Here is a 15,543-nt window from a genome sequence, read left to right as displayed (position 1 = left end):
ACTTGCTTTATGGCTTGCATTAAAACAGCTGTTTAAGAGAACTCCATGACTTGGTCTGGTTCCTTGAAGGTTAAAGTTGTGATTAATTAAAAGGCTGCACATCAAAGCCTGCAACCCAGCTGATCTCCAGAGGCGAGGTGAGAGTGACTGCCCGTGACATCAAGGCAACATTTGACCATATATGGCATCAAGGAGCTCTAACAAAACTGGAGTCAGTGTGAATCAAGAGGAAAACTCTCTGCTGCTTAGTTATACTAACTCATAGGAAGATGGTTGTGGTTGTTGGAGGTCAATTATCTCAGTCCTGGGACATCACTGCAGGAGTTCCTCAGGTGAGTGTCCGAGGTCCAACCATTTTCAGCTGCTTCAATGACTTTCCTTATATCATAAGATCAGAATTGGGGATATTTGCTGATGACTGCACAATGTTCAGCATCATTCATGACTTCTCAGATACTGACGCAGTACACATCCAAATGTAATAAGACCTGGACAATATCTAGGCTTTGGCTAACAAGGGGTAAGTAACATTCACGCTGCACAAGTGCCAGGCAATCTCCAACAAGAGAAAACCTAACCATTGCCCCTTGACACCCAATGACATGGCCATCGCTGAATCCCCCACCATCATCCGGGGGGTTACCATCAAGTAAAAAATGAACTGGCCAAGCCATAGAAATACTTTAGCTATAAGAGCAAGTCAGAGGCTAGGAATCTAGGAATCCTGCAGTGAGTAACTCGCCTTCTGTTTCCCCAAACCCTGTCCAGTACCTACACAAGTCAGGAGTGTGATGCAAAACTCTCCACTTATTTGGATGAATGCAATTTCAACACAACTCAAGCTTGATACCATCCAGGACAAAGCATCCTGCTTGATTGGCACCCCTTCCACAAAAATTCATTCCCTTCACCAATGACCAACAGTGTGTTATAATCCAGGTCAGAAACTCCAAGGTATTTTATGAAGTCAGCCTGGAAAATAAGTTTTGCACTTCGAATATGGCACAGGTAAGCATAAGATGTCTCTGTACAGGATACAGAGACATCTGCAACATACCATGCTGCAACTGTACAGGGTACTGGTGAGGCCGCACCTAGAGTACTGTGTACAATTTTGGTCCCCTTATTTAAGAAAGGATATATTAGCTTTGGAGGGGGTACAGAGAAGGTTCACCAGGTTGATTCCGGAGATGAGGGGGTTAGCTTATGAGGAGAGATTTAGTAGACTGGGCCTGTACTCGTTGGAGTTTAAAAGATCCCCCCTCAACCTTCTAGAGACATATAAGACAATGAAGGGGCGAGACAGGGTAGAAGCAGCGAGGTTATTTCCACTTACAATGGAAACAAGAACTAGGGGGCATAGCCTCAAAATATGGGGAGTCAATTTAGAACAGAGTTGAGGAGGAACAACTTCTCCCAGAGGGTAGTGAATCTTTGGAATTCTCTGCCCAATGAAGCAGTAGAGGCTACCTCGTTAAATGTGTTTAAGTCACAGATAGATAGATTTTGAACCATTAAGGGAATTAAGGGTTATGGGGAGCGGGCAGGTAAGTGGAACTGAACCCACCATCAGATCAGCCATGATCTTATGGAATGGCGGAGCAGGCTTGAGGGGCTAGATGGCCTACTCCTGCTCCTATTTCTTATGTTCTTATGTCTCACTCCAGATATGATTCAAACAACCCACCAGGGAGCTTTTATCAAACAAAGTTTATTTAAGAATACAGTTAACATATAGAAAGAAAATTAGCAATATTTTTTTACCAATTATAAGCAAAACAAAACATGGTATTGTATAAACCTTAACAGCTCAATGTACTGTTCCAACGCAACAAATCTCCTTACAAACATACACCTGTCCCAGGTTTAGCACAGAAAATAAGGCGGCTCACATTCAGGATTCAAAAATTATGACCAATGCCTTCGTCATTTCTACCTTTGCTTCTTTCAATAAGTTCTACTATTATCCATCTGGACCAGGTGTTAGGGTCCTGGACAAGATTCCCAAATTACATTGGGAAGCCAGACTAGAACCCAACAATTTTTCTATTTTGGCATAAATGTGAGGATCGAATGCTTCACTCCAGGAGTAATTCTACTGTCAAAGTAGGCATCTTTTATAGTAAAATAAACTTCATTTGATAACAGTTTAAATATAACTAACAAATGAAGCAGATTAAATATTGATAGTTGAACAATATTTTTAAAAGGAAGCAATTTTACTTTCTAGCTTATCACTGTTTCAGTTCCAAATAAGCAACATTCCTCTTACAGGCATAAATGCCACTTTAAATACAGTTAACAACCAGAAGAATTGTGTTAACAGTCTTGAAGCTTTCAGAGAGATTTTGTGGAGAGAGAGTTCTCAGGAATGGCCCTGCATATGCCTCTCTTCACCAGAACTGCAATTCTAAAATTGCAAAAGCTCCTTTCTGTCTGCACAGACTCAGTTTCTTTTAATCACATGACCATGTCAATCAACCTCCCAAGGGATCCTTTGGTATAAACAAAAGCCCATCAGCTCCATCAAAGTAATAAACTCCCAATTGAAAATGAGTAACGAACTTGCTTTTACACTCGAGCTAAATGATTTTTTTCAGACACACCAGTTGCCTGCAGAATAATTCTGAAATTCTAAACATTCCCCTTAAACATTAAAAATATATATATTTATACCAATTGCACATGTATCATCGCACAGGTGACTTACCAATTTTCATTAATACCAATCATTTCAGCCTATTATCCTTGCTCCTCTTTCAATATAACCATTGCATCATTTAGTTCATTTATAATGACAAATGGTAAGTACTCATCTAATACTTTTATCATGATCTGTTTGAATCCTTAATAGGCCCAATTTTATCCCTGGCTAATCAGTGTCTATATAATGTTTGATGTTTTAATTGAACTCATCCCAAGAAGGCACAGTAATGTTCAGGTAACCCTGCCATTTATAAATGATTGGTTCAACTGTACTTAGAATAGTGTGTACAGTTTTGGCCACTGGGACATTGCAGCTAGTAAGAAAATATGGGAGTGCATGACCAGAATGAGGGGTGATGAAATAATTACATTATGGCATACCCTCACTGGAATAGAAGTTGAAACGATTGCTGTTTTTAGGACTGTTAAGGACCAGATAATGTTGACCATTACAAGTTACTTTACCTCACCCAAAACAGTAGAACCAGAGGACGCAAGCTGCAATTTGAAATGGATTGAAATTGAAACAAACCGATGGAAATAATTTTTTCAATGAATGAGTGATCAGTCTACGGTGCAGGCTCCATAGGGAGATGGTAGAAACAGTTAACATTAATTCATTCAAATGCAAATTAATTTCTTTCAAATGAGATAGGTATGAGCAATTTGAGACAAAATATGTGCCAAATGTAGTGGGAAAAACATGTGGCCTATAGTTCCCTATGCTTTCCTCCACGAAGGTTTTTCTCATGTTTGGGTCTCTTGCTCACAAATGAGAGAGACTGATTGTTATGATTAGTCAACAACTTCATTATCATTGTATTATGTGACTACCAAAGCAGTACAAGGACTTTTGTTTTTTTTGAGAAAATAGATAAGTGAAAATGTCTCATCATATTAATTCAGTCACAATGGCATTTTTTTCCCGTGCTTTTCACTTATGTAGAAAATAGTGATGCTAGTTTAAGTGCCAAGAGACTAAATAAGCATAGTCATGACATAATAGAAAGCACAATATATACAGATAGTATTCAAATGTGAAATTGTCCATTTTAACAAGAAGACAAAAAAGAAAATTATCTAAATTGTGAGCGATTGCAAAGTTCTGAAGTGTAGAGGAATCTAGGTGTCCTACTGCATGCATCACACAGTGGTTAGTACTGTGACCTCACAGCGCCAGGGACCCGGGTTCAATTCCCAGGTTGGGTCTCTGTCAGTGCAGAGTCTGAATGTTCTCTCCCTGTCTGTGTGGGTTTTCTCCGGATGCTCCAGTTTCCTCTCAGTCGGAAAGACTTGCTGGTTAGGCGGATTGGACATAAATACATAGAAACTAGAAGCACGAGAAAGTCATTCGGCCCTGCTTCGCCATTCATCTTGATCATGGCTGATCATCAAATTCAATATCCTGATCCCCCTTCCTTTCATATCCCTTGATACCTTTAGCCCCAAGAGTTATATCTAATTTTTTCTTGAAATCAGACAACGTTTTGGCCTCAACTACATTCTGTGGTAGTGAATTCCACACATTCACCACCCTCTGGGTTAAGAAATTTCTCCTCACCTCAGTTCTAAAAGGTTTATCCCTTATCCTCAAACTATGACCCCTAGTTTTGGACTCCTCCACCATTGGAAACATTCTTTCTGAATCTATCTTGTCCAACCCTGTTAGAATTTTATAAGTTTCTATGCGATCCCCTCGCACTCTTCTAAACTCCAGTGAATATAATCCTAACCGACTTAGTCTCTCCTCATGAGGCCTGCCATCCCAGGAGTCAGCCTGGTAAACCTTCGCTGTACTCTCTACAGCAAGGACATCCTTCCTCAGATAAGGACACCAAAACTGCACACAATATTCCAGGTGTGGCCTCACCATAACGCCTTATACAATTGAGCAAACATCCCAATCCTCAAATCCTCTCGTTATGAAGGTTAACATACTATTTGCCTTCTTTACTGCCTGCTCTACCTGCGCTTACTTTCAACGATTGATGCACAAGAACTCCCAAGATTTCATTGAGTATCCACCCCTCTCAATTTACACTCATTCAAGTAATAATCTGTCTTCCTATTAATGCTACCAAAGAGGATAACCTCACATTTATCCACATTATACTTCATCTGTCATGCAGATGCCCATAAACTCAGCCTGTCCAAATCACACGAAAACATCTCTGCACTCTTCACACATCTTACCCTCCCACCCAACTTTGTATCTTCTGCAAATCTGGAGATAATACATTCAGTTCCCTCTCCCAAATCATTCATATATAATGTGAACACTTGGGGTCACATAGCCCTACAGACTGTCAATCAGAAAAAGACACTATGCCAACTCTTTGCTTCTGATCTGCTAACCAGTTTTCTATCCATCTCAAGACATTACCTACAATCCTATGTGCTTTAACTTTACATAAACTAAGAGGACATCTCTTGTGGGAGAATACAGAACTAGGGGTCACTGTTTAAAAAACTCACTTGAGGCAGAGATGAGAATTTTCTGAGAGGGTCATAAAACTCTGGAACCCTCTTCTCAAAAGGCAGCGGAAGCAGAGTCTTTACATAAAGGCTGGGCTAGATAGATTCTAGGGGGTGGAAGGAATATGGGATTGAAGTTACAATCAGATTAACCATGATCTTATTGAATGGTGGAGCAGGCTTGAGGGCACAGGTGGTCTGTGCATGCTCCTAATTTATATGTTTGTATACATATGTCCAATATAATGCACAATTTTAAGCAGCATATTTATTGAAAACTAAAGCGTTAGCTTGTAATCCATATCTTTATTTTCATGCCTAACCAGAACTGATAAATCCATCATGACAACAGAAATTCAAAATCTGAAACTCACCATCCCCACAATTGTTCACTATCTTTTGTTAATATCGTTTTCTTTGGCTGCCTTTTTGAACTCTTGACATTGGGATGCAAGTGGAACAAGTTGGGCAAGGAGTTTAGTGGGCATTGATTTTTTAAAAAAAAAGACAAAACCCACAATGACTGAATTAACTTGTCGAAACAATTCTTTACAGTGTGATCTTTTGTTTTCTTTGGGAGAACTACTGTTGCAGTTGGCAGATTTGACTTAGTCTGGGTAAAATACACAGACACCCTGTCAGCTTCCGGAATGGACACAACCTAATGGCTTTTAGATCATTAATCATATAATCCTAATTTGACTGCTCTTCACTACATTGAACTGTTTAAAAACGGCACCATCTTTTTCAAATTTAAAACAATGAAAATTTATCACTATAGCTGTGGATTTCAATATATTAGTGATTAGAATTAACCTTTCATTTTGTAATGTCTGGATATACCCCACCCAACACAGCACCCCAATTTAAACAACTGAACAAACCGCATCGATCAAAACAGGGAATGACGTTTTATTGCTAGCAGGAATATTTGCAAACGTGTTCTCTGCTCCCCGCTCCCTCAAACACATCGCAAAAAACCCAGCAGGAAATCAATCTTACAGATACAACACACTGGTATGAAACATGACTGTTTATTCTAAGAGATATTCAATACAAGTGCATCTCAATACAAGTTTTCAAAATATAGTTAGAAACAACCTGACTCTTTTCAGACTAGACATATTTGCTCCCCTTTTGATGTCTGCCTTCATTTTTTTCATTATTTTTTCTGAAATATTCAAAAAAAGGCCTTACTATTGCTTTCAAACACAACGTCTGCCCGAATAAAATAGATTCTTGCATTACAATTTTTTCTTAAATCCTGTAACTAAAGAGTAAATAGAATTCGAAAATGTTGGAGATGCTCAGCAGTTTTGGACCTTTTATTGGATGGTCAACACGAAACGGTAACTCGGTTTTTTTCCTCCACAGACGCTGCCAGACCTACTGAGCATTTCCAGCATTTTGTTTCAGGTTTCTAGTATTCGCTGTATTTGGCTTTTGTAAACTGATTCAGACAATGACCAGCTCACTTCCCCCCTCTTACATATCGCTGCAGTCAACAAATTGCAGCTTTCATCTTAAGGGTCAACTTGTAGGAGTCTTTTAGCTATATTCAGCTTGTGCAAAAGGCATCGATATTCAATTGATCATTAACCCATACAAAGAAGTCCATTTGAAATGTATACTACTGGGGTTTGTAGACGATAAGTATTCTGACTGAATCTAAATAATCAAATAGCCTGAACAGTTTTCAAATGTCTTTGTTTGGTAGATATGTCGGACTTCTGGAGAGGTGGCCTAGAACATATGTGCAATTTTAAATCCCCATCATCTTAAAAGTTTAATCCCAAATATCATTAATGAAGGTCAAGGGTGCTTTTAAAATCACTTGGCACCTGTAGTGTTGTTGCAGGGACTGAGACACTGCATATTTTTTGAGGAGTTGTCTCTTGGCATTTACAAGTAAAAAGGGCTAGATTTTTGTTACTTACGCATTTGACCCTTCACCCTTCCCCTGTAGCAAATACATACAAGTGGCGCTCAAAATCTTTACAAAATAGCGGAATGGGAGCAGCAGCCTCAGTGACATCCACACATTATTTACGTTGCAGGATTTAAGCTTCTAGAAACCCATAAAGTTGCACCCCCCATTCAGCACGAATTGTCCCTACGCAGACATAATGCAGCTCCTTCTCTCCTCAGCAGAGTCATCAAAAGCAAACCAGAACTCCGAACAAGTGAATAATTTCCCGAAAGAACATATTGATTTTCATTTCTCCTCGCCTCCACCAAATCTTCAGCACATCAGCACAATTTAAAACAATTGCAAAGCAAGATTTGCAGCCCTGCTCCCAAATTCCACAATAATATTTGCTGGATACCAGGCACAATTCCCTTGCTCCCCACCACCACAAGTTAGAAAAAGAGGCCGTAAAATATAGCACGTCATGGTCCTAATGTTTGGACAGCTCGCAATTACATGCTGTAAACTGGTTTCAAGTCTACAAGTATTACAGGCCACCATTCCAAAACTAGAACCATTTTTATTAACAAAATACTCTCATAATTCTCCATAATACCAGTTCAAATAAGTAGTATCCCTAACCCTTCTGTAATATAAAAGGCACATGGTGAGGAAACTGCTCCCACTCAACAATTTACACACACGCGTACAGCAGCATGGTTGGTCACGTGGAGGTGTTCCAAAAGTGCAACGGATCACTTATGTTTTCCAAATTGATTAGACAACCAACTGAGACCTTCAACAAGACCGGCGCCAGTGGTAGCACAGGTTGCCTGGACGTACCAAGTTCTTTGGTAGATTTGGTGCAGGTTGAGTTTATCTGTGATTTCTGCAACATTCATCGCATTGGGCAAATCCTGCAAGGAGAAGAAAGAATTTTGAATCAAATAATATCAGGATTGCTTTCTCGTACAATAGCAAGATGATCATTGACTTCAAATTCAAATCATTTTAAGGTGATCCACTATTATTTTCTGAACACATCAGCAGCCTCTCCTCCACCCCTCCATAATAGTCCATTTACCTCTGGGGAAGAGGTCTGGAAGTACAAGGGCTTTTTGATATCACTCATAAGTTCCCATCCTTTCTGCAAGTGTCACCAGCAGCTCTCAAACAATTTCATCACTGGGGCCATTACAGTACAAGGTGAGCTTGCTCCTGCCAGTTTACAAGTGTCAATGATAAATATCAGGTGTGGGAAGTGTGACTAATTGACTGCCCATCACAAGCAGGAAAGGAAGGTCTACTATAGAACTCAAATGCAATTTTGGCTGAGATTTCAACCCAGAGATGAGCTTGCAGCTTCATATTCACGGCATCGCCAAGACTGCCTTTTTCCAATTCAGTATCACCTGCTGAACATCATTCTCTACTGAAATACTCACTCTTGCCTGCCATTATCTCTAGAGATTCAACCATTTCAAAGCATTCCTGGTTGGTGACTCACATTCCAGCCTCCCCAAGTTCAAGTTCATCCAAAACTCTGCTGCCCATGTCATCACTTGCACCTAGTCCTGTTCATCTATTACATATGACGGCTTCTCAACACTAGGTCCCAGTCAAGCAACATCTGATTTTAAAATCTTCATTCTGGTTATCAAATCCCTTGGAGGCTTTGCCCCCCCCCCCTTGTATCTATAAATCTCCTCCAGACCCATAATCCTCCAAGATAACTGCATTCCTCTAACTCCCTACACCTCTCCATCTCACTTTAAGACACTCCTTAAATTCGCCCTCTTTGACTAAACATTTGACCTGGTATTTTGATCTGTCATGTTCCTGTGAAGAGCCTTGGGGCATTTCAGTACATTAAAATTACTACATAAATAAAGCTTCTTGTTGAGAGCAACTAGCTCAGTAAGCAGGAACCTGAATGGGGACCTTGTGGCATTGCCTTTCTTCATTAATTCAGAGAAATTTGGCTCAGTTACCCTCTCTAGCTCAAACTGTGGTAACTCGAGACCACAGTAAAGGTAGTCAAATGTGTTTTAAAGAAGGCTCTTCTTTATATAATAAAATTACAAAGTTTAACAATAACAGCAACTCAGCAGAACTGTAATAACAATGAAAACAGGAGCAACTAACACACAGGTCTTGCTTGCAGAACACTCTCTTGCAGACTAAAAGCCTGCCAAAGCTCCACATGCTCAGAACCCTCAACAGATGCCAGCAAAACCCATTTGGGAGAAAAGGCTTTTAAGAACATTCCGTACTCAGCAGAAAATAAACTCAAATCTAGAAATGCAATTCCTGGTAATTGTAGCAACACAAGGATTTCCAATCGATTCACATTAAGGTGAAGGCAACATTTTCAGCCTGGATATTTCCATTTCATTATAAAGCGTCTTAGCTGATAATCAGTTAACTCCCTGAAATACAATGGGTCAAAGTGACATATATACTTCAATTCACTGTGTAGCCCACAACACTTCCTTTTGCAGGTATGCAGATCCACCACATTCCCCATTCCATCACTGAAGACTTGCACTTTTCAAAGAATGAGACCAGAAAGGAAATAGCCGAGTGAGGGAACCATGGTTCACGAAAGAGGTGGAATGTCTTGTGAAAAGGAAGAGGGAAGCTTATGTAGGGATGAGGAAACAAGGTTCAGATGGTTCGATTGAGGGTTACAAGTTAGCAAGGAACGAGCTGAAAAAGGGGCTGAGGAGAGCTAGGAGGGGACATGAGAAGTCCTTGGCGGGTCGGATCAAGGAAAACCCCAAGGCTTTTTACTCTTATGTGAGGAATAAAAGAATGACCAGGGTGAGGTTAGGGCCGGTCAAGGACAATAGTGGGAACTTGTGTATGGAGTCAGTAGAGATAGGCGAGGTGATGAATGAATACTTTTCTTCAGTGTTCACCAAGGAGAGGGGCCATGTTTTTGAGGAAGAGAATGTGTTACAGGCTAATAGGCTGGAGGAAATAGATGTTCGGAGGGAGGATGTCCTGGCAGTTTTGAATAAACTGAAGGTCGATAAGTCCCTTGGGCCTGATGAAATATATCCTAGGATTCTTTGGGAGGCAAGGGATGAGATTGCAGAGCCTTTAGCTTTGATCTTTGGGTCCTCGCTGTACACGGGGATGGTGCCAGAGGACTGGAGAATGGCGAATGTTGTTCCTCTGTTTAAGAAAGGGAATAGAAATGACCCTGGTAATTATAGACCGGTTACTTCAGTGGTTGGTAAATTGATGGAAAAGGTCCTTAGGGATGGGATTAATCCGGGATAGTCAGCACGGATTCGTGAAGGGCAAGTCATGCCTCACAAATTTGATTGAATTTTTTGAGGAGGTAACTAAGTGTGTTGATGAAGGTAGGGCAGTTGATGTCATATACATGGATTTTAGTAAGGCGTTTGATAAGGTCCCCCATGGTCGGCTTATGACGAAAGTGAGGAGGTGTGGGATAGGAGGAAAGTTGGCCGATTGGATAGGTAACTGGCTGTCTGATCGAAGACAGAGGGTGGTGGTCGATGGAAAATTTTTGGATTGGAGGCAGGTTGCTAGCGGAGTGCCACAGGGATCAGTGCTTGGTCCTCTGCTCTTTGTGATTTTTATTAATGACTTAGAGGAGTGGGCTGAAGGGTGGATCAGTAAATTTGCTGATGACACCAAGATTGGTGGAGTAGTGGATGAGGTGGAGGGCTGTTGTAGGCTGCAAAGAGACATAGATAGGATGCAAAGCTGGGCTGAAAAATGGCAAATGGAATTTAACCCTGATAAATGTGAGGTGATTCATTTTGGTAGGACTAATTTAAATGTCGATTACAGGGTCAAAGGTAGGGTTCTGAAGACTGTGGAGGAACAGAGAGATCTTGGGGTCTATATCCACAGATCTCTAAAGGTTGCCACTCAAGTGGATAGAGCTGTGAAGAAGGCCTATAGTGTGTTAGCTTTTATTAACAGGGGGTTGGAGTTTAAGAGCCGTGGGGTTATGCTGCAACTGTACAGGACCTTGGTGAGACCACATTTGGAATATTGTGTGCAGTTCTGGTCACCTCACTATAAGAAGGATGTGGAAGCGCTGGAAAGAGTGCAGAGGAGATTTACCAGGATGCTGCCTGGTTTGGAGGGTAGGTCTTATGAGGAAAGGTTGAGGGAGCTAGGGCTGTTCTCTCTGGAGCGGAGGAGGCTGAGGTGAGACTTAATAGAGGTTTATAAAATGATGAAGGGGATAGATAGAATGAACGTTCAAAGACTATTTCCTTGGGTGGATGGAGCTATTACAAGGGGGCATAACTATAGGGTTCATGGTGGGAGATATAGGAAGGATATCAGAGGTAGGTTCTTTACGCAGAGAGTGGTTGGGGTGTGGAATGGACTGCCTGCAGTGATAGTGGAGTCAGACACTTTAGGAACATTTAAGCGGTTATTGGATAGGCACATGGAGCACACCAGGATGATAGGGAGTGGGATAGCTTGATCTTGGTTTCAGATAAAGCTCGGCACAACAGCGTGGGCCGAAGGGCCTGTTCTGTGCTGTACTGTTCTATGTTCTATGTAAACCAGACGTCAGTAGTGGAGAAAATTCTAGAATTCATTATCAAAGGCTTCATAGCAAAACACTTGAAAAACAGTGGCAGGATTGGACAGGTCATTATGCATTTATGAAAGGGAAATCATGCTTGACAAATCTACTGGAATTCTTCAAGGATGTAACTAGTAGAGTTAATAAGGGAGAACCAGTGGATGCAGTTTATTTGGACTTTCAGAAGACTTTTGACACAGTCCCACATAACAGATCAGCATGTAAAATTAAAGCACATGGGATTGGGGATAGTGTACTGAGATGGATAGAAAACTGGTAGGCAGACAGGAAACAGTAGAAATAAATTGGTCTTTTTCCAAATGGCAGGCAGTCACCAGTGTGATACTGCAGAGATCATAGCCTGGGACCCCAGCTAGTCACTGTATAAATTTAGATGATGGAACTAAATGTAATATCTCCAAATTTGCAGATGACAAAGCTGGGTGGGAGGGTGAGCTGCGAGGAGGATGTAGGGATCCTTCAGTGTGATTTGGATAAATTGAGAGAGTGGGCAAATGATTGGCAGATGCTGTATAATTTGGATAAACGTGACGTTATCCGCTTTGGTAGCGATGCAGATTACTATCTGAATGGCCATAAATTAGGAGGGGGGAATGCATAAGGAGACCTGGGTGTCCTTGTACACCAAAGATAAGGATGCAGGTGCAGCACGCAGTAAAAAAGGCAAATGGTATGTTGGCCTTCATCGCGAGAGGATTAGACTACAGGAGCAGGGATGTCTTAATGCAATAATACAGGGCCTTGGTGAGGCCACACCTGGAATATTGTGTGCAGTTTTGGTCTCTATCTGAGGAAGGATGTTCTTGCTCTAGAGGGGGTGCAGAGAAGGTTTACCAGATTGATACTGGAATGGCAGGACTGACTACAAGGTGAGATCAAGTTGGTTAGGATTGTTTTTGCTGGAGTTCATAAGAATGAGGGGATCTCATAGAAATCTATAAAATTTTAAACAGGACTAGACAGGGGAGATGCAGGAATGATGTACCTGATGGCAGGGGTGCCCAGAACCAGGGGTCACAGTCTGAGGATACCACGTCTTTACCATTTCTTTACCCAGAGATGGTCAGCCTATGGAATTCGTTACCACAGAAAGTAGTTGAGGCCTAAACATTGAACAGCTTCAAGAAGCAGTTCAATCTAGCACTTGAGGCAAAGGGGATCAAAGGATATTGGGGGTGGAATCAGGCTATTGAGTTGGATGATCAGCTACGATTTGATATTGTAATATGTATTGTTTCTTGCACGCTATACAGCGAAAGCATACCATTCATAGAGAAGGAAAGGAGACGGCGCAGAATGTGTTACAGTCATGGTTAGGGTGTAGAGAAAGAACAACTTAATGAGATAAGTCTATTCAAAAGTCTGATGGCTGCAGGGAAGAAGCTATTCTTGAGTCAGTTAGTACGTGACCTCAGACTTTTGTATCTTTTTCCTGACGGAAGAAGGTGGAAGATATGTCCGGGGTGCGTGGGTCCTTGATTATGCTGGTTGCTTTTCCAAGCCAGTGGGAAGTGTAGACAGAGTCAATGGATGGGAAGGTGGTTTGCGTGATGCACTGGGTTTTGTGCACGATCCTTTGTAATTTCTTGCGCTCTTGGACTCATATCATCATGGGCCATATGATCTCAATGAATAGCAGAGCAGGCTCAAAGGGCCGAATTGCCTCCTCCTGCTCCTATTTTTTATGTTTCGATGAAACAGTTTCAGAAAGGGTGAATGATGAATAGGCATCCAGAAAAAAAAAAGACTATTTGTAGCCTATTTCCCTCTAGCCAGATTTCCCTTATTTTCTCCCAAATTTTATGGGCAGTCAAAATATACCAACAACCCTCAACTGTTCCTAAATTGTCATTGATAAATGCAAACCTCAACTAAATCCAGACAAACCATTCTACTGAGTGTCACCCATGACTTAACAGGCAGAATTATCACCCGAGTCAGAAAGTGGTGGATTTAAACTTAGAAACCCTACAGCACAGAAAGAGGCCATTCGGCCCATCGAGTCTGCACCGACCACAATCCCACCCAGGCCCTACCCCCATATCCCTACATAATTACCCACTAATCCCTCTAACCTACGCATCCCAGGACACGAAGGGCAATTTTGGCATAGCCAATCAACCTAACCCGCACATCTTTGGACTGTGGGAGGAAACCGGAACACCCGGAGGAAACCCATGCACACACGAGGAGAATGTGCAAACTCCACACAGACAGTGACCCAAGCCGGGAATCGAACCCAGGTCCCTGGAGCTGTGAAGCAGCAGTGCTAACCACTGTGCTACCGTGCCGCCCAAATAGTCCAGAAACTTCAGCACATAATCTGGATGGACACTTCAGTGCAGTAGGAAGCACCATATTTTGAATGATAACCTGAGGCCCACTCAAGCGGATTTTAAAGTTCCACAGTATTATTTGAACAACAGTACAGAAGCTCTTCACAGCATCCTGACCAAATTTACACCCAACACTACTAATACAAGATCTAGGACCATGTAGTGTGCAAATTAGCTGCTGTTTCCTACATTACGATACCAACCACACCTCAAAAACACTTTACCGTTTGTAAAATGCTTTGAGTTGTCCTAAAGTAACTTAACGCACTATATTTAAATGCCTTTCTTTCCTGCCTTGAAGAGGGATAGTCAATATTGAGGGTGCATGCATAAAAACAGGAAACCCTGATTTCTTTCCTATTTGTAGATCAAAGGTAATGCAGCCAAATGTCAAGTCTTACTTCCGCTGAGCTTCTTGATCCGAGAGAGCCTGGCATTTAAACAAATCAATTGTTTAAGAAGCATGATATGGGCTGCTGGTGAAATAGTCAAGTGAATAGCTATGGTGTAAGAAATTAACTGTGAAAACACATGTGCCTTGACTTACCTGCTTATTTGCAAAGACTAATAACACGGCATTTTCCAGCTCTCCTTCTGTGAGCATTCGATTCAACTCATCCCTTGCCTCATTGATGCGTTCTCGGTCATTGCTGTCCACAACGAATATTAGACCTTTAAGAAGAAAGCATGTTGAGTCTCGAGATGTATCGACTGTGTACCCAATGAACAAACAATAAACCTGGACCTCAGGGTCAGTTATAAATTACACTCAGGACACATGTATATTAACCTATGTTGGATAAATATTTGAGAAGAGAGCTGAACAGAACACCTTGGTTAGTTTTCATTTCCATGGAAAGCAATGTAAAAGACCATCAGGTGGGATCTAAAATAGGCTGATGATTTGCTATTGCCCACTTTGCTATTGCTGAAGCCCAATTTCATCAAAGCATTTTGAAGATGGCATGGGTACAGGAGTCTATGTGTAGTTCTTTCCAGAAACAGCACAAGTGCGATAGCCAAATGTTTCCTTCTGTGCACTATATTTCTTATTGTCTATAACTTTTGCATTAAAACATTGAACACCGGCACAAGCTGTGCGTGACTCGTGTAATAATAACCAGACCTGATTTTGGAGTTCCAATTTTAATAAGGGTTGCCTGGAAGGGGTGGGCAGGTTCAAACCAGGTGCCTTTTTTTAGAACTTGTTTGATTTTCTCATCAATTGGCTTCAGTGGAGAGTAAAACCAACTACAACCCAAATTTATTCCATTCTGGTTAGGTAGTTCAAAAATCACAATCGATGTGTTCAATTCCTTGGCATCACGGGTTTAATTAAAATTTAGTGTCCATTTTCTACTATTTTGAGACTTCCAAACATAGGTCACGAATCTCCAAAAATAGTACAAATCTGCTAAGCAGCATTTTAATCTCCTTGCACACAGAATAGTACTGAGATACAAGGAGCTCAGACTGTTCTAGCGTCAAATATGTACTTAAATAAAAAGTGG

The 15,543-nt window shown here is 41.2% G+C and overlaps 1 protein-coding gene across 10 annotated transcripts in view; it reads right to left on the bottom strand.

Annotated features, from left to right (window-relative positions):
* Positions 1 to 6,199: 6,199 nt before the first annotated feature.
* LOC144500596 (ADP-ribosylation factor 2-like) overlaps positions 6,200 to 15,543 on the bottom strand; it is a 384,154-nt gene continuing 374,810 nt past the window's right edge. For all 10 annotated transcript variants that reach the window (XM_078223765.1, XM_078223772.1, XM_078223767.1 and 7 more), the window contains exons 4-5: positions 14,580 to 14,704; positions 6,200 to 8,007 (exon numbers count right to left, since the gene is read on the bottom strand). In XM_078223765.1, the coding sequence (XP_078079891.1) occupies positions 7,846 to 8,007; positions 14,580 to 14,704 (287 nt within the window). In that variant the 3' untranslated portion in view covers positions 6,200 to 7,845. The remainder of the gene's footprint in view (positions 8,008 to 14,579; positions 14,705 to 15,543) is intronic.

This window comes from Mustelus asterias, chromosome 11, assembly GCF_964213995.1.
Source record: "Mustelus asterias chromosome 11, sMusAst1.hap1.1, whole genome shotgun sequence".
Taxonomy (NCBI): Eukaryota; Metazoa; Chordata; class Chondrichthyes; order Carcharhiniformes; family Triakidae; genus Mustelus; species Mustelus asterias.
This window is presented reverse-complemented; position numbering and strand designations above follow the sequence as displayed.